Consider the following 27,785-nt stretch of genomic DNA (forward strand, 5'->3'; position numbering starts at 1 on the left):
TTTTGAAACAATATAAGGACATTTTTTCTGATCCGTTGACAACAATGATCAATCAATCAATTAGTGAGGGTATTTTTCCAGCAGCCCTAAAACCTGCGATTGTCACCCCTATATTTAAGTCTGGAAACAAACAAGACATGAATAATTATCGTCCAATAAGCATCCTTCCAGCTGCGTCAAAAGTGCTCGAAAAGACGGTGGCGGAGCAACTTACCACCCATTTTGACTCACAATCTCTTTTAAATCCAATGCAATTTGGTTTTAGACGGAAATACTCAACAGACTTTGCCTGTTGCTACTTTTTGGAAATAATCAGGGCATATGTGGATCAGGGAAGGGTGGTGGGAGCAGTCTTCCTTGATCTGCGTAAAGCTTTTGATAATGTCAATCATCAGATACTCTACAGTAAACTAAATCAATATAGTCTCTCCGAGCACACTCAAAATTGGATAAGATCTTATTTGAGCGACCGACACCAGTGTGTACAAATTAATAACATCAAATCGGCGTTTAGAACTACCTCGATGGGAGTGCCGCAAGGGTCTATTTTGGGACCCTTGCTTTTTAGCATCTATATAAATGACCTCCCTAGAGTGTGTTCGGACGTTGACGTAATCATGTACGCTGATGATACGGTGATCTTCACTTTTGGGGAAAACGAGCTGGAGGTTACTGACAAATTATCAAAAGAGATGCAAAAAGTTGCAGAATGGTTGCAGACGTCTTGTTTGACCTTAAACGCTGATAAAACGGTCTCAATGTTTTTCTCAAATAAACGTAAACTACAACAAATTCAAGAAATTCAAGTAAATGGACAAAAAATTAAAAATGTAAATGAAACAAAATATTTAGGTCTAGTAATTGATTCGAATCTCGGTTTTAAAAGTCATATTAAAAAAATTGGTAATACATTTAAATTTAATTTGATGAACTATAAACATATTAGAAACTCATTAACTACGGAAGCCTCAAATATATATCTCAACACTATGATTGTTCCACATCTACTGTCTCAGGCGTGTAAAACATCGTTAAAATTACTTGAATCATTATATGAAAGGGCTATGAAAATTCATGATAAAAAGCCTCGCCAGTACCATCATTGTAAAGTACAAAGTAAATATAACATTTTGAGTTTTGAAAACCTCATTAAATATAATCAAATTTCTGCTTTATTTAAAATTATCCATAACATCGCTGCTCCCCCTTTGAGAAAATTTGTCACACTAAATTCGGAGAGAATTTCAAGAGCCACACGGTCGACAGTCAGAGGAGAGTGCAGCGTTCCGAGACGTAGAACCACATACGGTCAACAATCGTTCTCTTATAAAGCAGCGAGCCTTTGGAACACTTTTCCAAACGATATTATTTCATGTACAAACTTTAGTACTTTTACACGCCTGACCAAACAGTGGTTATTATCAAAGCAAATCTGTACGCACTGAATGACTGTGATATGAATGATGTAAACTGTAAATGAGCGAGTGATAGTTTCCTGAAGTAGAGAGTGTTTTTTATGATGTGAGTGATTTTCATGTATTATTCTGTATATTATTTTATTATAACTTTTGTAAGTATAACATCAACCTGTCCAGGGACAGCAGGTGGAAATTAGCATTTTTTGCTATAACCTGGCACATGACATCTCTTCTGTTTTAGACTAATGTTTTTTTGTGCATAAGTTTCAGAACTCAAAACTTCCTTCTCAATGAAAAATTAGCATTTGTTGAAACCAAGTTGCCAAAACGGTTCGTTCTCCACTTCCTCCACATTGTGATGTCACACTGTTGTTGACATTTGCATCTGACCACCTCCACAACAACACATCAATGCCTCCTTTACCTCATCACTTCTGTAGCCCCGCCCAGTTGTGGTGAGAAGTGAGATGGCAAGGAGAGAGCAGGCCAGTCAAGAGCAGAGAGCCAATCAGAACAGTGGGCGTTTACAGTCTTAAAGGAGAAGCGGCACCAAGCGGCGTTTCAGAATGAGGGTGCAAAATGATCATGTTTTACAAATATATGACTTAATATTATAAGTGAACCTCAAGGAATTTATTACATTAATAAAAATAGGCATGTAATGGCCCCTTTAAATTTGACAAATTCTTTTAAATGACTCAACTCAATTAAAAGTCAGTAACTGACATCTGATTTCAAGAACTTAAAATGTAATGCATTACACTACTTTTTGAATAAAAAAGTAATTAGATTACAGTAGCTAATTAATTTGTGATCAAATTACACCCAACCCTGTGTGTGGTATTGTGTTTCTCATTATTTTGTTTAATGATGATTTTCATTACTGTAATACAGATATGTTTGTATACTGTATTGCAGTAAAAATACCATTTTGCAAATTATTACTGTTTTTTATAAAATCAATTAATTGTAATTAAATAAATGCATGTAACAAATGCTGCCCTCATGCATACATACAGTACTTTAACATTCATTTATTTATCTTTTTTCATATTACAGTAAGGAGAATGAGACTATATTTAATTTTACAGTAATGAGAATTGTGGGATAAATCAGCTTTATTATGCTGTAAATAATGTCACAATGCAAAAAATAAATAACATTAAAAGATTAAATAATAATTTTATTTTTTTCATGCAATATATAATTTCTGATTCCTTTTTCATTTTTGAAATAAATGTGACCAGGTCAGTTCTTTATGAGACTAATTAGTGATAATTATCATATTCATCTGCCATGGCATTAACATGGTACTGTCATGATACCTGTCAAAAAACATGGCATTACCATGGTACATGTCAATATAAGCATGATATTATCATGGAACAGTAACATGCATAAAAAACATGGTAGTAGCATGGTACTTTTTTTAGTATCACCTCGGTTACTCAATAAATTACATCTCATCATCATAATTGTGTCTCAGATACAACTGCATGACATGTACACATGCCCCTATAGCAAAACTTGCTTATAACATAGATAGCACTCCTTATATAATACTCCAATTAAACTTTCAAAGTGAACACCTTAATCTTCCTGATAATCATCCAATATTAATGTCTGTGGTTTTTATGTTGTCTTGGGTGTATACCGTATGGGCATCCTGGAATATTTGAATGGGGTGAACCTCAGGCATCTCCTGACTCAGCTGATGTTGTTTATGTTAGAAACAGATGTGAGCACCTTGAGAAGATATTGATCAAGGAAAACTTATTATCCACTATCGTAAAACACTGTCTGCACTCTTCCAATACAACCATTTTCATGTGTGTGTGAGTGCTTGAGAGGTGAATAAATACTTACTGAAAGCAAATGATAAATTCCACTGTAAGAGGACAAACTAAATTACACTTCTTTTATTTGAACATTTAAAAACTCCCCTTAAATTTGCTACAAAAAAATAAATGATTCAGCATTACTATATGAGTGTTCAGTGTAGGCCAACCCTGAACTCTCTCTCAATCATTATAGATAGCTCAGGCCCAGAGGCAGAGCGATAGTTTTAAATATTAAAAAAGATTTCATGCACCATATCTCCTTGATAATAAATTTAATTATTCATCTCTTAAGGGATACAGCTCTCAGTCAAACGTGGCTTGCCATTCCTTACATAAGATGAACCCAATTTAAGTGCTGCTCGGTCAATGGTTACAAATGCATTCAAAGATTTGGTCTACTCTATCTGGGTGAACATGAGTATTCAGCACTACCTTGTTCATTTACCCCTCCCTCTTGTTCAAATTAAAATTTTACCTACTTTTTCTATAATTAAACACTCTTATCTGATCTTAATTGTTCAAATGAAATATAAATTATCTTTATAAAGTGTTTGTCTGAGGTATTATTGGGGGTCTAAATATTTACTCATAATGCTTAACTTTGATTGATTCTTGTACGGAGCCGCTTAAAGGACAGGGAGGGAATTATTTTCTAAAATAGTGTGTATATTATTGTGTTCCCTCATAATAAATTAACCAGGTTTTACATTAGTAAACATAGTATTTAAACAATCACCACAAAATTTCCAAAATGTTACTCCAGTAACCACATTGTACCCATTGTATTCACAGTAAAACCACAGTAATAATACAGGGAAACAAAAATTAATAATGGTAATACAAATCATAATTTTGTGGTTACTATGCTTTAACTACAAATATCATAGCAACTATGGTTACTGTAATAAAACCTAGGTTCACCCGTATAACAATTACCCACGGTATTAATAGTAAAACCATATAACCACAAGATTAACCATAGGTATACATTCATGGCTATTACAATATTAATATAGTGAAAACATGGTTGCTATCAGGGCTGGACTAGTAATCTGGCATTACTAGTCCGACCATTACTAATCTGGCATTACTAGTCCGACCCACCGGGCATTTTCCCGGTGGGTCGACCAGGGGCGCACTGGCCATCGGGAGAACTGAGTGGGCAGGTGGTTCGGCCGTGAAACGTGCCGAATGGGCAACGATAAGCAAAACGGCCCCACGATATGCAGAAAAGAACAGCGAACATTTTTTGCCCCCCCCCCCCAGGTTGCTATATGGATACTACACTATTGCTTGAAAAAAATATTTTTTGTTATTATTAATGTTATTAAAAAATAAACATAATTACTTCAGTCATGGTTACTAGAGTATATATTAGAGTATATATTTAATGCACTTATTTCTACGATTAATAGTGTTTGTTTAATGCACAATTAATGCAGTATTCATTTTTTTCCTTACCTCTTGAAACTTCACTAATGTTTTCCCCCACTTTCTGTGGCTAAAACTGGCATATATAAATTTTCAGGAGATGCATGCTGGACTCGACAGCACATCCTAGCACAGAATCTGACTTTGTGGAGCAGTACACGCTTGTTCATTACGCTCAACGCATAATAAACATGGGAGCTAGTATATGGAGAATGGAGACTTCGCCCGCAAGCGGTTAGCCAGGTGTAGGAAAGATACAGGCAAGCTGACGTATCTCTTAACATTGCCCAAAAACACTTACTCACTTTTATCTGAAGCACTGTCAAAAGCGAAATCGTGCGAGAATGACCTATCCATTCAGCAAGCTGCAGCCCGGTGTACTTGTAGAGACTGATCGGCAGTCAGAGAAAATAATAGTTGTTAGATTTTAAATGTAAGCATTCAATATGTTTTGTATACAGTATATATGTCTAATAACGCATTGGCAATGTGCACTTAAATTTGTCTTGCCAATAAAGTTATGAAATGAAGTGCATCTACCCCTTTGATCCTATTATTTAAAATAGTCCACTGGAAAACAGCAGAACATTTTGAACATTCAGCATGTCCATTGATGTTATGGCATGTATACTTGTATCAATCTTGTTTTTTTTTATGTTTGTTGTAATGTATCGTAAATGTATCGCAATTAATCACAGAAAACTGTGCGAATAACAAGTAAAAAATACATTTTTTTAATGGATTCACAACCCTGTGACAAATCTCTTTTTTGCTCGGTTGGGAAGGAGGAAGCAATAGCAGGGTGTAACAGGAGCCAGCTTGTATGTGATAGCAGCACAGTATGTGTAAACCTCACTCCCCTGGTCTCAAGAGACACAATAGCAACTGACGCTAGTGGTTGTAGCCTTTAGCCTCCTCGTTAGTGCGCCCACCTCCCATGCTGGAGATGCTGGTTCGAAACCCGCTCGGAAACCAGCTCGGAGCGGGTCGAGTAGGACCGGTTACACAAACATGGTCAGCTTTTCAGCCCACTAAATAAACACACACATTCGGCTTTGTGCAACTCTCTCTTGTCTGCCACGGATTCCTTTCCTTACATACTCCCGTTACTCCTCACTGGAACACGAGACAGGTGTGAAGCACAGGTGGAAATCATTCACCACTCATCTCCACCGGCCTCACTATGCCCAGATGCCGCTTGGCCACGCCCCTGTCACCACAAAACTCTAGGCTAATGTCAAAGATGATGACATCTGCCTCGCTCCAAATGTTGCAGTTGATTTAAAACTTACAGCTGCTTTCTGCCATCTGGCTCTAATTAAACAGAATGTTTCTCCTGAAAACAGATCTAAAATAGAGCTTGAACTCCCATTAATCAGGATTTTTCCCTCCGTCAGGCCTCTTCAGTTCTAATTAAAAGTCCCCCGGAATAGCGGTTCACACATGTCATTTCAAATCGGAATGCTTTCGAGTGTAACTAGGACACTCATTAAGTACAATATTTGAGATTCCAAAATCCCTTAGTTGTTGCCGTGCAAACCATTATCGCCATCGAACAACTGACATGCAAACATGCAATTGACAAGTCGGGTAAACAGTCTTGGAAATGGATGTATACGTATTAACAAATCATGAAAATACTTCATTTCAGGCCTAAATGCGATGTCAGTTTTAATGTCTTAAACAAATTGCATGCTTTATTCTCAATGTCTTTCAAGTGCACTATATTTTACCCTAGGGGCCTTTTTTCATTACGTACAATTTGCTGGCCCAGGTAAAGCAACTAATTATATTTTGCGAGCTGACCTCTTTGGGTGATATGTGAGATTTGATTAGGCTTCAGAGACGCCTGCCTGCCTTTACCTCCTTCGCTTGAGCAGCTCAGGCTGACTCAAGGTTGTGCACAGCACCTACAGCAATCATGTGCATTGGCTTAATGACTGCTTCATTAAAACGTGTTGTATTATACAGGACAACCTGACTCTTTCGGCCCAAAGAGCAGCATTAACAAGCAGGTGAGTTGTTTCAGAGAAACACAGGTAACACGCTGAGAAAGTTTAAAAATAACGGCTTAGACCATTTCTAGGCTGGTTTATTCTGTTTACTGTTGGTCTAGATGGTGTACCGGCAAGAGCCTTACAGCCTGATCCCATGACAATTGCATGACTGTGGCAACATTTTTGCAAAATCATATTATGTGATTCCTTACATGTATTACTGTGTGGTGCTAAAAGAGAGTTTAATTTTCTCCCAAACATTTTAATTCTCTACCGAGTTTTAAATCTACAAATCTGACTCCCCTACCCTAAAACGTAACTTTGCGTGACCCCGCATCCACAATGATGGACATTGTATTTTTGAAACATGCAATGCATAATTTAAATTAATTTAAATGGACAAAATACTGTTCACAACAATCTACAATGTCATTTCAGGGTTAAACTTCTGGTGCACCATATCAAGTGACAACAGCATGGCCTCAATTTCTGTGAAACGCTTCTACGGGCACAGCACCAACAAAAGTGCCTCTGCTAAGAAAACCTCGATGTTTTTTTATTGAAAACTGTTTGGTTGTAAAGAGTAGAGTCTCTAGTTTTGTTCGATATGCTGCTTTAAAAAATCCATTCATATTACGTGTGTCAGCGTGCTGATAAACATGATTTCCACATATGTGGATTTTGGGACATTAACATTAATATCATTAATGTTGGGAAATGAAAACATGTAAGTTATTTTTAACAACTTTCAACATTAAAGCATATATGCGTCATTTCACTACATTTTAATATAATTTATTTATATTTTATTTTATTATCACTGTACAATACAATTCTATTCATTAACATTAGTAAATGCATTTCTGTGTATTAACTGCGCATTTTCACATTGAGAATCAATGGGTTCATCCAAAAGCTGAACAATTTGCTTTCAGAAGCTTTACATGGAGTTACGATGAAAATGAGGAGCATTTCAAACTGTTCTGAGACCAGTGCAGACAGACAGCACACTGGAGGTTAAGTCGCTCACTAAATAGAGAGCATTCTATAGCTTTCCTATGCAGCTAAGTGCATTCACTCCTAACTTCTGGTCAAAAGTTCAGTTTCAGGCTGCAGATGATGTTTAGGCCATCTGGTTGGCAGACATGGGACAGTGGTAATCGGTACATAGATACAGAATTCTATAATGCATAATTTTATTTTAACATGGTTGGCAGTGATTGGATGATGCTGACCATTAGAATCATCGCTTCATAGAAATCATCTGCAATGTCTAACATCTCAAAAACATGAATAACCAACATTTCCAGACACTTAATAAAAACTTTAATGAAATAAAATCTGACTTTCATCCATCCATCCATCCATCTTCAACCGTTTATCCGAAGTCGGGTCGCAGGGGCAGCTGCTCCAGCAGGGGGCCCCAAACTTCCCTATCCCGAGCCACATTAACCAGCTCTGACTGGGGACCCTGAGGCGTTCCCAGGCCAGTGTGGAGATGTAATCTCTCCACCTAGTCCTGGGTCTTCCCCGAGGCCTCCTCCCAGCTAGACGTGCCTGAAACACCTCCCTAGGGAGGCGGCCAGGGAGCATCCTTACCAGATGCCCAAACCACCTCAACTGACTCCTTTCGACGCAAAGGAGCAGCGGCTCTACTCCGAGCTCCTCACGGATGAGTGAGCTCCTCACCCTATCTCTAAGGGAGAAGCCCACCACCCTTCTGAGGAAGCCCATTTCGGCCGCTTGTACTCGCGACCTAGTTCTTTCGGTCATGACCCAACCTTCATGACCATAGGTGAGGGTAGGAACAAAGACTGACCGGTAGATCGAGAGCTTTGCCTTTCAGCTAAGCTCTCTTTTTGTGACAACGGTGCGATAGAGCGAGTGCAATACCGCCCCCGCTGCCCCGATTCTCCGGCCAACCTCCCGCTCCATTGTCCCCTCACTCATGAACAAGACCCCGAGGTACTTGAACTCCTTCACTTGGGGCAAAAAAATCTGACTTTCAATAGATTGGAATTATAAAACAATTCACAATTTAGTCCCACTGTCCACATACACTCCCTGTCCACTTTATTAGGTATACCTCTCTAATACTGAGTAGGACCCTCCTTTGCTCCCAGAATGGCCTGAATTCTTCATAGCATAGATTCAGCAAGGTGTTAGAAACACTTTTCTGCTCCACACTGACATGAGAGCATCACACATTTGCTGCAGACTTCTGCAGCCACACATTCATGCTGCAAATGTTCCGTTCCACCACATACCAGAGCCGCTCTCTTGGATTGAGGTCTGGTGACTGTGGAGGCCATTGGAGTACACTGAACTCATTGTCAAGTTCCTGGAACCAGTTTTAGATGATGTGTGCTTTGTGGCATGGTGTGTTATTCTCCTGGAAGTAGCCATTAGAAGATGGGTAAACTGTGGTCATAAAGAGATGCACATGGTCAGCAACAATTCTCAGGTGGACTGTGGCATTTAAACGATGCTCTATTAGTATTATTGGTATTATGGTGCCTAATGAGTGCCAAGAAAACATTCCCCACATCATTAAACCACCACCCCCAGCCTGAACCATTGACACACGGCAGGATGGATCCATGGATTCATGATGTTTATGCCAAATTCTGACCCTACCATCTGTATGTCCCAGCAGAAATCGAGATTTGCCAAAACAGGCAATGTTTTTCCAATCATCTACTGTCCAGTTTTGGTGAACCTGTGCCCACTGCAGCCTCAGTTGCCTGTTCTTAGCTGACAATAGTGGTACCCGGAGGGGTCATCTGCTGCTGTAGCCCATCCGCCTCAATGTTCGATGTGTTGTATGTTCAGAAATGCTTTTCTGCATAGCATTGTAGTAACGTGTGATTATTTGGGTTACTGCCACCTTACTGTCAGCGTGGACCAGTAAGCCATTTTCATCCACAGAACTGCCGCTCACTGGAGGTTTTTGGCACCATTCTCAATACACCCTACATATTGTTGAGTGTGAAAATCGCAGGAGATCAGCACTTTCTGAGATACTCAAACCAGCCTGTCTGGCACCAACAATCATGCCATGGTCGAAATAACAGAGGTTACATTTTCCCCCATTCTGATGGTTGGTGTGAAAATTAACTGCACTGCACTGCAGCCAAATGATTGGCTGATTAGCTAATCACATAAAAATATAGGTGTACTGGTGTACCTAATAAAGTGGTCGTGAGTGTTTGTGGACATCAATTTTAGGAAAAATTTTCAAAAAGAAATGGAAAACGCACACAGCAGTCATGCTCGCGTCTCAGGAGGTTAAACCTAAACCTAACTGATAGTGCCAAAAAAAACACTTCATCGCAATAATTATACATTTTTTTGAACAGATGTTTATTACTAAAACATACATAGATCCCTGTGAAGCAGATCTAGACAGGTGGTGCTGGGGAGGAGGTGGGAAAGTGCAAGGAAAACTCTCATAGCTTGTGCAGTGAGATCAACTTGCTGGTAACAGAAGGAAGGTAAGGCTATTTATATGTTTGTCACAATTGGTGAATACAAGTTGATTGGTCAATCAGCTTGCACTATACAGTTTCCTATATAAACTTAGGGACATTTATTCTACAAGACTAGGTTGTTACCTTAGAGTAGGATTTTACATTTTCACAGAATTAAGAAAACGTAGCTGCAAGAGTTGTTGATCGATTAGCCATCAAAACATTGGTCATACTGTATGTCTTTCCAAAACATTTCCAGGGAAACAAAAAACATGGGTTCTGAAAATGATATATGACCAGTCAATCAGTTTATCCCTTTGATTACCCTTGAGTTTGCAATATTTATGTTCCATCATGGACCAAAAAGTTGAAATGCACTGTAATGCACTCTGACATAGGCATTCGTTGACCAATGAGAATGTCAGAGAGGTAGGTCCAGTTGTGCTTTCAGAAATCGACCTCTCTGTATTCACATTTGATTACAAACAGACCTCTTTCCACACCCTCAAAACCCATCTCACACCATATCGGAGCATTATCTAGTGTGCAAATGCTCTTGTTCTGAGACATCTGATGCTCACATATCCATTAAAATGTTTATTTATGATGCTGTTCACTCAGGACACAGTTTTTGCATCCGTCTATGCTGTTTTGAAATAGTTTTTCTATGTAAATGTGCTATACAAATGTATTTGACCATTGCAACACGTCTCTTCCAGGAGCAAATCATTAAGATGCCGTGTCAAGTTAACAGAAATTAATCTTGAGACACCTGCACTTCGTTCCATTTGTTGCGATGGGTCTAGATTTTTTAAACGCAAGAATATATTCTGTGTGAACAGCACCTAATTCATTTGATTGACTTCATTACACAAGGTAAAATCTTTTGAGGAGAGTGTCATGGTACAAGACTCACCCTAAAGAACTCTTTGGTGGATCCCGAGTCCAGGGTTCCATATGCGATCTCTGTTTGTTTGGCGAGATCTTCTGCGCTTTCAATAGGAGAGACCATCCTCTCGACTGTCAGGAAAGCAGCGAGGTTAGCCGTATAGGACGAGATAATGATAAGGGTGAAGAACCACCAGACACCTCCTACTATTCTGCCCGATAAGGACCTGATACACAAAAACACAGCAATTCAGTCAGCAAATCAAATCTGCATTAAAGCGAAACACAAATTGAACATTTGAAATTGAACAAAGCACTTGACTTCCATATAGCTAACTGGCGAAGCAATTGTCACAAACACAACTTGCACTCATTTTTGATCTTGCAAAAGGTTTAAGGGGTCACCACAGCACATATTGATTAAAAGCTCTGACTGTTGCTAAGACAATAAATATTAGCATATTATAATAACATTTGGGATCAATTATTGTGTTATTTCCTCTACAAGGTTTTTGTCTCTAGGCTGAAAGTAGGAGAATTTGGTCTTTACACAACTGTGTTCTCTGTCAACCACGTGGCCATATGAAATATCTAAACAATGCAAATAGCAAGTAGAACTCTTATGGACTTATGTAATATAATTATTGGATTTTAGATTAAAATGCCAACATGGTTTTAACAACACTGTAGAGAAACTGGCCTGCAGCAATACAGTCATGTAAGATGTAGTAAGCAATCAATGCTGCAGTAAAAAACAAGTGCTCCACTTTACCACTATGTTCTACAGAACAGGGCCAAATGCTAGTTAGGAGCCGCAGGCATACTTAACAAGAAAAATACATTAAAATCAGAATCTTCTTTCAGTCTTTCTGTCTGTCTATATCTATTGTTCTATTTATTGTTCCATCTTGCATTCTATCTACAGTTTTTTTCTGTCTGTCTGTCCATCCATCCATCTCTCTCTCTCTATGTCCGTCTATTAGTCTATCTATCTGTCCATCTATCTATTAATCTATCCCTCTATCAATCTGTCTGTCTGTCTGTCTATATCTCTATCTGTCTGTCTGTCTGTCTGTCTATATCTCTATCAGTCTGTCTGTCTGTCTATATCTCTATCAGTCTGTCTGTCTGTCTGTCTATCTATCTATCTGTCTGTCTGTCTGAATCTCTATCAGTATGTCTGTCTGTCCATCCATCTCTCTCTCTCTCTCTCTCTGTCTGTCTGTCTATTTGTCTATCCTTCTGTCTGTCTATATCTCTATCTGTCTGTCTAGATCTCTATCAGTCTGTCTGTCCGTCCGTCCATCTGTCTGTCTGTCTGTCTGTCTATCTATCTGCATTTCTGTCTGTCTATTTGTCTATCCTTCTGTCTGTCTATATCTCTATCTGTATGTCTGTCTGTCTGTCTGTCCGTCCATCCATCTCTCTCTCTCTCTCTCTCTCTCTCTCTCTCTGTCTGTCTGTCTATTTGTCTATCCTTCTGTCTGTCTATATCTCTATCTGTCTTTCTGTCTATATCTCTATCAGTCTGTCTGTCTGTATGTCTGTCTGTCTGTCTGTCTGTTTGTCTATCCTTCTGTCTGTCTATATCTCTATCTGTCTGTCTATATCTCTATCAGTCTGTCTATCTATCTATCTATCTATCTGTCTGTCTGTCTGTCTGTCCGTCCAGTCCGTCCATCTCTCTCTCTCTCTCTCTCTCTCTCTCTCTCTCTCTCTCTGTCTGTCTGTCTATTTGTCTATCCTTCTGTCTGTCTATATCTCTATCTGTCTGTCTGTCTATATCTCTATCTGTATGTCAAGATTCAAGATTCTCTCTTTCTCTCTCTCTCTCTGTCTGTCTGTCTGTCTATTTGTCTATCCCTCTGTCTGTCTATATCTCTATCTGTCTGTCTATCTATCTGTCTGTCTATCTATCTATTAGACTATCCCACTATCCCTCTGCCTGTCTATATCTATCTGTCTGTCTGTCTGTCTCTCTCTCTGTCTCACTGTCTGTCTATTAGACTATCCCTCTATCCCTCTGTCTGTCTATATATCTGTCTGTCTGTCTGACTGTCTGTCTCTCTCTCTGTCTCTCTGTCTGTCTATTAGACTATCCCTCTATCCCTCTGTCTGTCTATATCTCTGTCTGTCTGTCTGACTGTCTGTCTGTCTCTCTCTCTGTCTCTCTGTCTGTCTATTAGACTATCCCTCTATCCCTCTGTCTGTCTATATCTCTGTCTGTCTGTCTGTCTGACTGTCTGTCTCTCTCTCTGTCTCTCTGTCTGTCTATTAGACTATCCCTCTATCCCTCTGTCTGTCTATATCTATCTGGCTCTCTGTCTGTCTGTCTGTCCAACTGTCTCAATGTTATTTATTGAGATATGTTAAATGAATGAAAGCTTTTATCTGCTAAGTCTCTTTATTGACTACACAATTGACAGGCAGCACTGCAGTGAGGAATATGAGCGACTCTGCAATATGATCGACGACAGCGTGCAGCACAATAGAGTCATTATTAATCAACTCCCTGCTGTTAATAGTGAAACAATATGAATAATCATACATCTTCACAGATGCCTACAGAGTGCTGCAGTCAGACTTCTCAAACAATAAATGAATCAGGTACAGGAGAAATTTCAAGACAAGAGCCAAAAGTGAATATGTTGCTCAGCTAATCTTTTACAAAAGAACCAATTAAAACTTTAGCTGTGTTGGCATAATCTTTCAGATGAGAAATACTGAAATTAGCTCCAAAATTAGAGCTGTAATATATGAAATGTGCTTTTCAGTGACTTCCCTCACAAAAAATTACTATTCAAAGGTACCAAATGCATATCATGGTACTACCAGAGCACATGTTTCAAAACTCCTTTTGTGTTCCAAGAAAACAAACATACAATACGTGTTTGGAACGACATGAGAGTGAATAGATAATAACATCTTTTTCATTTTAGGGCAAACTATTCCCTTAAAACATAGAGACCCACACAAGGACGAGGGCTTGTAATGGCTGTAAAGTATAAATGGCTGTAAAGCTTGATTATGAATAAGGCCACCAACCTTGGCGAGATATCACAGCCCTGCTGCATGAAGGCCCCAAGAGAGAACCACAGGCTGTTAAAAATCCCAAAGTCATTAGGCGGGTCCGGAGGGGTCTGGGGGTCTTTGGCTTCATCATTCTCATCCAGATGCCACTCGTAGGGGCTGAAGCGGCTCACCAGGAACAGCACCACACTGACGCCTATGTAGGCGAACACAATGCACATCCAGATCTCATAAGCCAGAGGATCCAGGAAGGAGAACACACCTGGCTTGGACTTCTGAGGTTTCTTGATCATAATGGAGATGCCCAAACTCATGAAGGGCTTGGAAAAGTCAATCACTTCCTCTCGCACAAGTGTGATTGTTAGTGGTGCAATGGCTATATCTGCTCTCTAGAAACAGGGACATTAAGAAATGATGTTTTAGTTGATTGAAAGAACATGCAACTTGTGTACTTGCAATTGTATAGCTGCTATACAATTACAAGTACAATCTATAAGCATCATTTACATAGAAAGGAAGTATATTTATACTAAAAATGATTACATTTACTTTATTTAAATACAGTGCAGCACTATTTCAGAAAATGTAGCACCTGTTTAAACTATACCGAGTGTGAAAATCTGTGATGGATTTGCATTAAAATACAATGGACAAAAGTGGCGCAATTGCTTAATGCATTCACCCCTTTGTTGGAAAACCTGTTTTGAATGCTTCCTTTCTCATGCTTCACATTAAGTTGTTGCAGGAGCTGCAGATCTGAGACACAGGCACTGCCCACTCCCTATAATCCTTGGAGGCACTCGAGCATGGGCGTATAATAAAAAGGCAGTGAAAGATTTTATCTCACGGGTCCTCAGCGAGGAGCACACTAGTTATGCAATCAGCTAGTAGAACGTCAAGGATTCTCTGCAGGTGAGAAATGGACTGGTTATAAAAGCCTCAACAAATATTAATTTCCTTTTATCTTATGATTGTATTGAATGGGATTCCGATGTGCTAGTTCAATAAATCATATGATAATTTGCATATAAATAGCTAATTAAGATTCAACCAAAAGTGATTTATCAGTGAGGCACAAATAAGCCTAAAAACTCTCCAGTTGCCCGCTAGATAAATAACTGCATTTGATCTTTTTGAATTCTAGAGTGAAATTATTTATTGCGCAGATACATGTATACACAGGTAAATACCTATTGATACGTAAGGCAGACTTGTTGTTATAAAAAGATGATTTTTTTTTTATGTGAAACGAATAAACAGATTGCACTGTCAACAAATAATCTTGGATGTCGAGTCCCAGAAGAGTTTGTATTTGTTTGCCTTTTTATCTGCTTGTGGCATGTAACAGACAACAAATCTGTGATAGTGGTGGTGTTTCTACATTAGAGAGGAATTCACTGTCAGTGTTTAGACAAAGCTGTCATTACCATCTGAAAAGTTTGAGTCAACAGATGACGAATATATGGCATAATTACATGAATACAATTTCAGGATGACATGATTACAGTATCAGTTAGTGGGACAGTTGATTGTATTTCATCTCAACTGTCAAATGAAAACTACATTTGTTGCAGGGCTGGACTGGTAATCTGGCATACCGGGCATTTTTCGGGTGGGCCGACGCACTTTTGGGGTGATCATGGGCAGAATGGCCATCGGGAGAATCGAGAGGGTCAGTGGTCTGGCCGCGAAACGTGCCGAATGGTCCGTGATAAGCAACAATGAGACGCCGCATTATGCAGAACGAACCACAAAACGGCACCGTGATATGCAGAAAAGGACAGTGAACACCCCCCCCAGCGTTGTCTCCCAGTCCAGCCCTGATTGGTTGTTAAAGGGTTAGTTCACCCAAAAATGTAATTTACTCACCCTCATGTTATCACAGATGTGTATGAATTTATGACTTCTGCTGAAAACAAATAAAAATGTGTAGAAGAATATATCCGCTCTGTTGGTCCTCCCAATGCAAGCAAATGGTGACCAGATCTGATAAGTTTAGTTATGCTCATAAAGGGAGCATCAAAATAATCTGAATGACTCCATGTCATTAAATCCATGTTTCAGAAGTTATATTATTGGTGAGGGTGAGAAACAGATACATATTTAATCCTTTTTAACTATACGTCTCCACACTTGACACTTGAAAGTCACTTAATCACCAGAATCTGTTTTAATCATTAATCATCTGTTTCTTACCCACACCTATCATATCACTACATGAGATATGAATTTGACCACTGAAGTGAAATGGATAATTTATTATGCTCTCTTTATGTCCTTTTTGGACCTTAGGAATTCTGGTCACCATTCACTATTATTGTGAGGACCAACAGAGCTGAGATATTCTTCTAAAAATCTTAATTTGTATTCTGCAGAAGAAAGAAAGTAATTCAGAGCTAGGATGACATGAGGGTGAGTAAATGATGGGTGAACTATTCATTTAAGGTGTTCTGAGCTGTTTTTAACATATTGCAATTTGGTTGAAAGTGTTGCTAGGTGGTTGTTTATTGGTCCAAGTCAAAAAAGTCAAACCAAAATTCTCAAAGATATTCTGGTTCCTATGGCTTGTGTCCCTCCTGCGATGTAAGTCTATGGAACTTTTTTTTTAAATTATATATATACACTGTATATATATATATATATATATATGGGCCTTCTTCCCACAGTGCATCATGCTGCCATATCCTCCCCAGGAAAGCGACGCACCTGGCCGTCTACATGATCTAAAAGAAAACGTAATTCATCAGACCAGGCCACCTTCTTCCATTGCTCCATGGTCCAGTTTTGATGCTCACGTGCCCATTGTAGGAGCTTTCGGCAGTTGACATGGGTCAGCATGGGCACTCTGTGGCTATGAAGCCCCATCCGTAGCAAGCTGCGATGCACTGTGTGTTTTGACACCTTTCTAAAAAGGTCCCTGTCGCTGGTTCACCAGTAGTCCTTCCTTGGACCACTTTTGGTTGGTACTTAACACTGCATACTGGGAACAGACCTGTGAAGACCTGCCATTTTAGAGATGCTCTGACCCAGTCGTCTAGCCATCACAATTTGGCTCTTGTCAAAGTCGGTCAGATCCTTACGCTTGCCCATTTGTCCTGCTTCCAACACATGAAATTCAAGAACTGACTGTTCCTTTGCTGCCTAAAATATCCCACCCCTTGACAGGTGCCATTGTAACAAGATAATAAATGTTAATCACTTGTCAGTGGTTTTAATGTTGTGGCTGATCAGTGTATAAACACTGTATATGTATGTTTGTATACTGTATATATATATATATATATATATATATATATATATATATATATATATATATATATATAGTGTTTTATATAATAATATACACTCTGCCCACGTTGGTTTTGCACTGGTGTGAGGAGTTAAAATCAGACTAAAAGTCAGACAGCATTCAGTGAGATAACCTATGAAGACGACCAAAATCAAATGAAAATAGCTGTTGAAAGGTCAAACGTTGCCAATAAACATTTGTCCTGGCTATCTGAGCTGGAAAAAAGGCACTGATATGCTATATGGTTCCATGATGATTTTTTTTTTCATTTAATCTCCACACCAATTTATTTCTTTTAAAAATAATTTGAGAATAATTTCCAATGTTAACACATGAAAACCAGGCAATGTCTCTTGCTGATGGTAAGGAAATTGAACAGATGAGGTAGCCTAACCCTCATGCATTTTGTATATGGTCTTCCTTCTTGAATGTCGGCCCAGGGAATTGGAAGTGATTTCACTGGCTTTTTCTCCATTTATAGCAGGGGTGCGCAATGGAAAATGCAAAAATGGCGGGTTGCTTGAGCGCACTGTGAAAAGTGGCTTTGCGATCCAACAGCATTGAGATGAATCAAAGCACTGCATGCTGGGAGGGCGCATGTTTAAAACACAATTTTGCCACCAGCTCTGTCTGCCTTTAGTTATACTTGAACAACACCCAGACATTTCCCATCAATCTCACCAACACACTTTTTTAACACGAACAGAAGACATACACTTTTTCCAACAACATATTTGACATTCGTTTCTAGAAATTTCACTTTATACATAACATGGCCACATAGTCTATAGACCAGGGGCCTAGGAGTGATCTGAAAAGTGGCCGGGACACAGAAACCTTTTCATCTTGGCTCATGAATACAGTTGGGAACTGAAAACTTGGTCCCATTAAAAAAACACACACACACGAGGAACTAAATGATTTTCAAGACTTTCGATTCCGTTAATGGTTTTCGAATGTGAAGGTCCGTCGATGTGGACACAAAACTTCGCTAAAATACTCTTGACAGTGTGTCCTGCTTGTTGAACATAGGGGTATTACTGTATTACTGAAATTCCATTTCTTACAAATATATCTTTCTCAACAGTACCATAAATAAATCAATAATTAATAAATTAAGAAATAAGTAAAATGGTAAATGCCTGATGAAGGCCGAGTGATCGAAACATGAAGTACAATTGTGTGCAGATTTTTTTATTTTGTCTTCCTCACAAGTACCAAAGGAATCGTTAGTGGAGAATCATTACGAAGATGATTCCCATCCCTCCCTACTCAAGAATGTTAATTAGGTCACGTAACATTACGATAATGCATACATCTATCTCCACAATCTCCTTGTTGTTCATATCTTGTTTTGTAACATACATACTTGGATTTATGATACTGTAAATGTTGCACAGTAGTTTCCTAAAGGAACCTTATTTCATTATGTTTATTGCGGTGTAAAAATGGAAATAAACCTGACTTAGACACCCCCCCCCCCCATTTTTAATGATTACTTCACCCCTGATATGGACAGCATTTCAGACACAGCCTAGATTATAAAGAGAGGATAGTGTTCAACTGCATGTGTCCATATGTAGCACTTACCCCATAGACTAGTTCGCCGACCATCCCATTCCACGTCTTGGTTTCAGGGTCGCGGGCACCATATTTCCCATCCATGACAATGGATAGTTTGTATTTGATCCCAACATGTTTGGCAATCTCAGAAGCTAAATCGACACAGTAGCCTTCATACTTGTCATTGCCACCCAGGTGCATGTGGTTTTTCTTAAACATCACATACGGTGCTTCCTGTTAATCAAACACATACTCATTTATTACCATCTTCATTCATTGTGTTCATTGTCTGGTGTCACAGGCACCAGAGCCCACCGACAGCTTATCAGTCACAGGCATGCAGGCATGCAGGGATATCACAACTGCGCATTCACTGTCACCCATTCTCTCTCATCCATAATCTACCAAACTGGAAGACATACAAGAGAAAAAAAGCACCATACAGGGGATTGTGGGACACTGATCCACATGTGGCCATAGTCAGGCCACTTTGCTAAGGTATCGTTGAAACCTGGTATTACCATCTGTTTAGGGTGATCCGATTACAAATGGTCAGCTGAGACAGACTGGTGTGTACATCAGTCGGAGTCTTGGTCTGGTGGGCTTGATCTTGAGATCTTTCAAGACCACCAAGGCATTGGTCTGGGTCTGGAAACTTTGAAGTCTTTGTCTGGATTTGAGTTTTGCCATATGGTCTCAGACAAGAATACAGTCTGACTTTCATTTTGGGGATTTTAAATGCCTGCTACATGAAAACCATAAGTCCGATGAGTTAGAACAGACAAAGCAACCTGAATCAGAGCTGTCTGAAGGTTTGTACCAAATTTTGTGGATATTGCTTGAAAGCTGTTGGAGGAGTTACATTTAATAATTGTGGTCTTTGTTTAGGGATTTTGGAAAACCCGAATCAGCTTGAAGTGTAGAACAGTGTTTTGGATTTTCCAAGCCAACATAATTTGCCTCTATCCATAGTTTTCCTGGCCAACTACCGGGTGGTCCGGTCTCCATAAGAAGCAATGTAAACAAAAACATTTTATTGTTAGTTGGAGTAAAAATGAGTTCAGGCTCAATGTGTGAGTTGTTGGCTGTCATAAAACTAGAAGCAGTTAGGGTTAGGGTTAGGGTCAACATAACTAACCTCGGAGCATCGCTTCATGTTATCTACTCTTTCTTTAGACTTAGAAAGGGGAGGCACTGTCAAAAATGGTCAAAAACTCGGTTAAGTATCAGCCTATGGAGCCACAGTGTTTTATTTGGCAATTTAATTAACTAAACATCACATTATCCTCTAAAATCCTATGCTAAAATAGGCTTCCATTTCTTCTATTTTATTGTATTAAAATGGACAGAATTCTTGGACCAACAGGTCTTGCTCTGGATCTGGGCCTCTAGGCATCAAGTCTCTTGTCTGGGTCTTAGGAGGTCTGATAGCTACATGTCTAGTACTGGGCCTTGGAGGGTCTGGTCTAGACTCCAACTTTAGCATTAACATGCATCTCAAATGTGTCTTCAATGACCATTTGTGTTCAGACTTTCTCAGCGTCTCTGATTTTGTGACTACATGTAGTGTGTAATTTGACATCAGTGTGTCACTGCAAGTTGATGCCAGGCATACTGAAGATACAGGATATCTTGGCGTACAGTATATGTTTGGGCTTTTCCAAATATTTGAATCAAGCAAAGTTTCAAATCCTAGTTTGGCACAATGATTACATGTTACATGCTATCGAATCTGGACACACTAGCGTTTACATGCTTACATCTGAAAGTAGTTTGACTTATATTTAGTGCACTCCATTTGTGATCGAATCACCTGAGATCAACCAGGTGTAAATGGGGTCTAATGCTGCCTTCATGTGCTTTCGGAATTATCGTAAATACGAGTTTCCCACTTTGAAGTTGCACACGAACAACCCCTCAAGTCATAATTATGACTGGGAAACTCTAATTTAAACTAACTTTGATACCCGAGTTTCCGAGCTGAGAAGAGTCCTAAACTTTCAACATGGCGGAGGAGAATACAGTTGCTGTAGTAAATGACAGATTTAGTTAATTTTGTTTAAATAAAGCTAATTGTTAGCGCTTGTCGTTTTGGTCATATTAATTTATGTATATCAGCAACCATTCTATGCATGTTGTACTTACAGTATTTACACCATGAAAATAGCTTGTATTTGACCAAAACTCCATTATCGTCAACAAGCTAACAGAGTGATATGTATTATGGTGTCAAAATAAAAGTTCCTCAAGAAATATGTATCAATGAACCTGGTGTCGTCCAAGTTTCCTGTTCTTTCCGACAACAAATCATGTGAACACGACATACTCGTAATAACCACTTCAGAAGTGGGAAGTAGGAGAAGTCCGATAGCACATAAAAGTGCTATCAAATCAAAGGAGATTCTGTTTCTCTCTCTTTCTTATCTTCACACGCAAACACATGCTGTCTCTGTAATATCGGGGTCTGAGATGCACTGGTAGTGCAGAAGTTGAGGGTGAGAGGTGGGGTAGGCAAGAACATGTGAAGTGAGGAGCATTCCGATTCATGAAGTAAATGGCAGTGACTGCAGAGGAATCAAAAGTTTTGATTTGGTTCAGACATAGGCAAGCACATTGCACCTAAATGCACCAGAAGCCTTCATCATACCAAATAAGGTGGGAAATGTATTTGTCTTTCCAACCAGCCACTGTGGTGGGCAAGCTGTAAAAGCTAATTTATACTTACTGAGCGAACAGGCTTTTTTTTTAGTTAGTCTGATAAACAAACTAACGTATTGTTCTGCAAAGGTGTCCGTTTGGTGATATTTCTCCTGTTTGTGCACATCCCTAAAATTCTTAACCTAGGAGAACTTGGCTACCCTTACAAACATTGAGAGTTCATGGCAAATTTGCCACAAACTTGCCGCAAATTCACCACTGGTAATTTTCACATGCAAATGAGCTTTGCTGTAAACTGTCCATTGTTGCCAAAGGTTTGCCAGAGGTTCACCACTACTTGTGAAGAGCTGCAAATGTCTGGCCAACATTTGGGGCCCAATGTGTTGAGTATCGACAGAGCTAATTGTCTAGGTGAGTAACACGTAGCATTCACCTGAGACACTGTGACTGGTAGACAAAAAGTTAATTTCTCACCCTGACTCCAAAAGAAAGAACATAAAACAAAAACCAAACCAAAACTAAAGCCATGATAAGAATCCAAACTCAAGGCACTTTGTCAACATACAGAATTGAAAATTGAGCAAGCTGTTTTTTTCTCTCTCTCTCTTTCTCCATTTCCAGCAATGCGACAGCGGCTTGCTTTTTTAAGCACATCATTACTACCAAACAATTTGGCTTCTAGCAGAGAAAACGCATCCCATTAAAGTCAGAGACAATTAGGGTGCCAGTGGGTTAGCAATGGTTTGTTTGTTCTGTGCTGAATGTATGCTCTCACCTCATCTTTTGTGCAGTTGTTTTGCTCCTGAATTAGCCACTATATACAATGATGGAATAACCGGCAGGTGTTGCTTTAATTGGTCACTTTCAAGTAATTTCAAAGACTGACCTTAGTTATATATGAGACAAAACAATTACAAGGGATTGTTGTTTTACATGGGATGCTTTTTGTGAGCACTAATTTGAATTTACAATAGATGTATATAGCTTCACCAATTGGATGTTGATGCTAAAGTTAACATCGTTAGCAGTGAGAGATGAAGTGACATATCAGTACAAAGCAGCCCTCTGGTCAATGTAAAATAGATGAGAGCAAGGGCCATACCTGGCCTTTCTCAAATAGTCTGGCCATGTACACACTGCAAATCAATTTGGTTGTCAGACCTCTTTGAAAGTCTAAAACCCATTCTGTGCACACAGAGCAGTTATTTGCTGTAGTGACAACCTAATTTATCTCATAGTTTTACATTGAAATAATGCGCACCAGAGCCAAATCAAACAACTAGTTGCTAATGCAGTGAAGCCGCTCAATATAGACCTTATTCACGCTAGCGCCATCTTCGATTTTTAATGGGAATGATAACGAGGCTGTAAGGGATAGATGCACAGTCTCTTCAATGGGCTGTACTGCAGTTTAAAGTGTTTTTGGATCATTCCATGGACAAAGCATTGATCAAATATCTGTCCAAGAACACTCAGTATACAAAGAACTCCAGACAACTTGAGTTGTGGAAAATAAGATGTGATCTGGGAGCTTTATACAGCTTTATACCATTTGTCATTGCAGTGACTATAAGTCTATCACTCACAGCCTCATTGTCATTCCCATTAAAAATCAAAGATGGTGATAGCGTGAATAAGGACTATTGGATTTTGACAGCTCATATGAAACAAAAGTGTCTTTAACCCTTGCAAAAATCGAGTTCATAGCAAATTTGCTGCAAACTTGATCATTTTCAGATGCTTTGCGGCAAACTTGCAGTAAATTGTCCATTGTTGCCAAAGGTTTGCTGCATGTTCACCACTACTGTGAAGATCTGCAAACGTCTGGCAAACATTTGCAGAGAATCACAAGCTCATTAGCATGTGAAAAAGACATTTATTAATTAGTAATGTTATTACTTTTTCAAGTAAGTAATCATTAAAGTAATGTGGAGATTTGTATTTGTAAGTTTTATTGGATTATTTTTTGAGTAATATACCCAACACTGTTTTTGAATGATTCTGTGGTTTAGCGGAAACCCAAACATTACGGTTTAGAAAACGTTTGCAGTTTAAAAATCAACTACTTTTACAGTGCAGAAACAAAACATAGCTAATTTGTTTTGAACATTAATACATCTTTGGTCACTTACCCTTACATAACAAACTCATTTGCATGTGAAAATAATGAGTTGGGAATTTGCAGCAAGTTTGCAAGTAAGGTAACTTCAAAGAGGTTAAGCTGCTGGTGATCATGTTTCTTATCGCCAGAGCTGTTGCAATGGTTTTCAGCATGTCCACAATTGTGAGTTTGGGTAGCTTCACCAAAACATTCCTGCATTTAAATGCTGCTGTCATTCCCAAAACTTTGCAGTGTGTATGTGACATTTCACTTTGGCAGAGGCAAACCATTGAACCTTTCATTTTTGCTGTTAGCATTAGCCTGCAGTGCTATCCCATGTGTCATTGACCATTTACTTGAAGAGTGGAAACTGGTCTTACCTATGAATGCATTGTATGTATAGTTTGATGATGTCTATGTAAAAAACCACCATACCTAATGCCGTTATTGTGATGTCACTGCTACGACAGGCCACTAATATATGGAAAATCAAAATGCTTTGACACCCACACGGATACAGTTGAAACACTCGTGTTTCGGTTTTCTTTGTGTTCGACTGTTTCAACGTGTAATGAGTGGATGGAAAGCAACACAAAAATAATGTACTTCTACCCGCCCAGGACAGAATGTTTCGATATAGAAGTCAACACTATGACCCTGATGGGCAGAATATGCATCACGTTTAAAACGTCATGGAGCGTGTACCATAATAGTAGTGACCACAATTGTTCGGTTTTCCACTGATGACGAATCGTTGCTGAACTGTAGATCCATTATATTTACAAAGCGCTCAAATTCGTTCCAGTATCCGATCTGCAAAAGGAAAACATTCATGTTATTAACAAACAACAGCCATTTTTTCCAGCACATACGCTATCTACCCGACCCCTTTCTCTCCCCCCCAGCCCTTCTGTTCAGCTAAGGAGGCTGTTGTAAATGTGTTCTCTTACAAGACTGTGTTCATTAAAACAGTATTAGGTCACCACTGCTGTTATTGCATGGTGTTAAATGAAGAAGGCAAATTTTGGGCTGATATTTGTTAAAAAAATGCTAATGGTGTGGAGCCTGGGTAGCTCAGAATGTACTGACGCTGACTACCACCCCTAGAGTCACGAGTTTGATTCCAGAGCGTGCTGAGTGACTCCAGCCACTTCTCCTAAGCAAACAAATTGGCCTGGATTTTAGGGAGGTTAGAGTCAGATGGGGTAACCTCCTCATGGTCGCAATTAAGTGGTTCTCGCTCTCAATGGGGTGCATGGTAAGTTGTGCGTGGATCGCGAAGAATAGCATGAGCCTCCACATGCTAAGAGCCTCTGTGGTGTCATGCACAGCGAGCCACGCGATAAGATGCACGGATCGATGGTCTCAGAAGCGGAGGCAACTGAGACTTGTCCTCACCCGGATTGAAGTGAGCAACTGAGGACCAAGTTAAGTAGTGGAAATTGGGCATTCTAAAATTGGGGAGACAAAAGGGATACAAAAAATGCTAATGGTGGAATTTTCTGGGATGTTGATGCTGGAACTCTTGGATCTGCAGTAATTCTGCACAACAAAACTCAACATATTTGGTTTTTAATGTGTAGCGTGTTCTGTTATCATAACAATGATATTGTGAACAGTGAATTGTTTAACAGTCGAGTGGTATGTGTAGGAACCATAAGCGCTAGCGCTAGCCACAAGAGCATTACTGAGGTGACACAACAGAGAAGCCCAACACAGACTTGAACATCACTTCTGACAGGCAACATCAATGTATCCCTCCTTTAATGTATCCCTCCTTTAATGTATCCCTCCTTTAATGGCCACTGACTCTGGAAAATCTTACAGTGAACTAGTCTAATCCATGCTAATTGCTAAAATGCTAACCGAAATGCTGTTTTATGGAATACATCTGCCATTACCTCACAGGAAAATAACTGTATTTACAATTATACATTTGGCAGACCTTTGTAACTTCCAAATGCATATTAAAATGCTTTTAAGGCTTATGCTTTATGAGCTGTGGTAGTCCATTACATATGCATTGCTAGAGTAACAGGTGCCAGCTGGTAGATAGCTGTGCAATGTGTATAAACTTCACTCTCCTGACCTCAAGAGGTGCACTAGCGACTTACGCTAGAGGCTGTAACCTTTAGCCTCATTGTTAGCTCAACCCTCTCCCATGCCGGAGACATGAGTCCCGATGAGTTGAGTCCCGTACAGAGCAGGTAGAACAGGTGCGTCACACTAGCGTCGTAAAAAGTTGAGCTACAGGAACCCTGAACTGATATTGAATGCATACTGATGATTCAAGGTGTTGTATTGAGGTATAGGTTTAGTAAGGATTGTATTTTCAGTTTTGGCCATATAGTAGGCTTGTTAAAGGCCCCATGAAAAAGTTTTCTGAGTACAGTCCTCCCCACTCTCTCCAACCCAGTATGTTGACATATCTCTATTTGAAAATGGAAGGTGGGACAAGACATGGTATGATGACTTTTAGTTTATTTTCTTGGAAAGCGAAAGAGAGTAAAGTTGAATTAATTTGATCAACTTCTAGTACACAAGCATATAAATGGCTTCAAAGCTAACAGGCTAACAAACAAAGCCACGGAACTCAATTTTGGCTTCCTTTTTTATTTCGATCTCTCTAATTTTGAGCTTCGAATAAAGACATTTGATTACAAAAGATTTAAGCTGGTTAAGATCTTTTCATAAATCTGAAAGAAAAACAGTCATTTATATCTATAGGAAATTGTGGTAAGAATGGCAAGTTAAGGTCAAAATACTGGCCATGAACATTGGCTGTTGTTCCCAGAGTTCTTTAATATAATATTTACACTATGTGTTAAAGGGCCCGAAATGAAGCCCGATTTGAAATCCAGCACCGACCTTAACGTGTTTCCCAACAAACAGATGGATTTACTGCTGACTTACTTTTCTGGGCCCCCCTGTTTTCATTTCATAAACATCAATAGTGAAGTTTGTTCTGCGTCCAAAGCTGTCAAACTGGATATTTCCAGTCATCCCTTGCACCTGGACCTGCCAAGAAAAGGAAATTAACTAACCTTCAAAATGTGTGCATAAATTAGCCAGTTCTGAAACCTAGTGAGCTTAGGCAGCATCCTAACCATCAGAGAACATTGCAAGTGACTGATCTCGATTGCTCGTAATATGGTAGGCAGCAATTATTAGGTCAATTAGTCCATGTTTGAATAGACTGAACTATTTTTATTAATACTTTCAGCTCTTACTGATATACATACAGGAATGTTATTATTGTTATGATTTTTAGATCTGAGCTAAAGTATCAGCTTATGGAGGCATAATTCGCCTGCTGCATTCTTGCTCTGACAATCTGAATTACAGAACAAGTGATTTTAAATGGCCATAGTCAGAGTAATAAGAGCACAGGTAAAGGAGAGGTAGGAATCTTACCATTTTGAGAGCTCTTTCGATGTCAATACCTTGGCTCCAAGGCACTGCGGGGTTAGCCAGGCAATCTCCGGCACTACCGCGTCTGGACACATCGACTCGCTGGCGTCGCAGGTACCGGAAAGCCTCGGCAATAACCAGGATGGCATCATACGACAGCGCAGAGGTATACTGTACACAAAAACCATTAGTTAAGCACCTCGCATTAACTGTTATTTGCCAGACCAGTTTAAAATAAGCAAACACATTATCTGTAAGTAAACACTTTGACAAGGGTTAAAATTAGCTGCCCTCTTCCAGGTCTGCTAGCGTATGTTGACATACATAATGAAAGATAATTGCGATGCATTACTGCGTGTAATCATAGCTGGCAAAATGCAACAAAAGGCGACACGCTTCAGGGAAGTGGCCTGTGCATAGTTTCATGCTATGCAAAGTGTTTTAACCAGGTTTCTAATTACAGAGTATGTTCAGTTGTGCGAGGCTCTGCAGGGTTTTGCTGCTTTTGTTGTTCACGGGTGCAACCTGTAATTGCATTGCATTTCAACTAAAAAAAGAGAGCATGCTGATATCCACTAATTTTGCTGTGAGCTACACTATTTTATTGTTTTTTTTATTTCCTCAAAGACTCTTCTGATGTCTTCTGATTTCATTGACTAAAATAAATGCAATGCAACAAAGGTCATGT

The 27,785-nt window shown here is 39.3% G+C and overlaps 1 protein-coding gene across 4 annotated transcripts in view; it reads right to left on the reverse strand.

Annotated features, from left to right (window-relative positions):
• Positions 1-27,785, reverse strand: part of LOC127662997 (glutamate receptor 3-like) — a 164,333-nt gene that overhangs the window by 31,723 nt on the left and 104,825 nt on the right. For 3 of the 4 annotated variants that reach the window (XR_007972948.1, XM_052154371.1, XM_052154370.1), the window contains exons 7-12: positions 27,101-27,268; positions 26,600-26,704; positions 24,392-24,499; positions 18,955-19,161; positions 14,091-14,464; positions 11,074-11,272 (exon numbers count right to left, since the gene is read on the reverse strand). Coding sequence is in view for 3 of the 4 variants with exons in the window: in XM_052154371.1 (XP_052010331.1) it covers positions 11,074-11,272; positions 14,091-14,464; positions 18,955-19,161; positions 24,392-24,499; positions 26,600-26,704; positions 27,101-27,268 (1,161 nt within the window). In the remaining variant the exon portion in view is untranslated. The remainder of the gene's footprint in view (positions 1-11,073; positions 11,273-14,090; positions 14,465-18,954; positions 19,162-24,391; positions 24,500-26,599; positions 26,705-27,100; positions 27,269-27,785) is intronic. The other variant, XM_052154372.1, reaches the window with a different exon arrangement.

This window comes from Xyrauchen texanus, chromosome 23 (assembly GCF_025860055.1).
Source record: "Xyrauchen texanus isolate HMW12.3.18 chromosome 23, RBS_HiC_50CHRs, whole genome shotgun sequence".
Classification (NCBI taxonomy): domain Eukaryota; kingdom Metazoa; phylum Chordata; class Actinopteri; order Cypriniformes; family Catostomidae; genus Xyrauchen; species Xyrauchen texanus.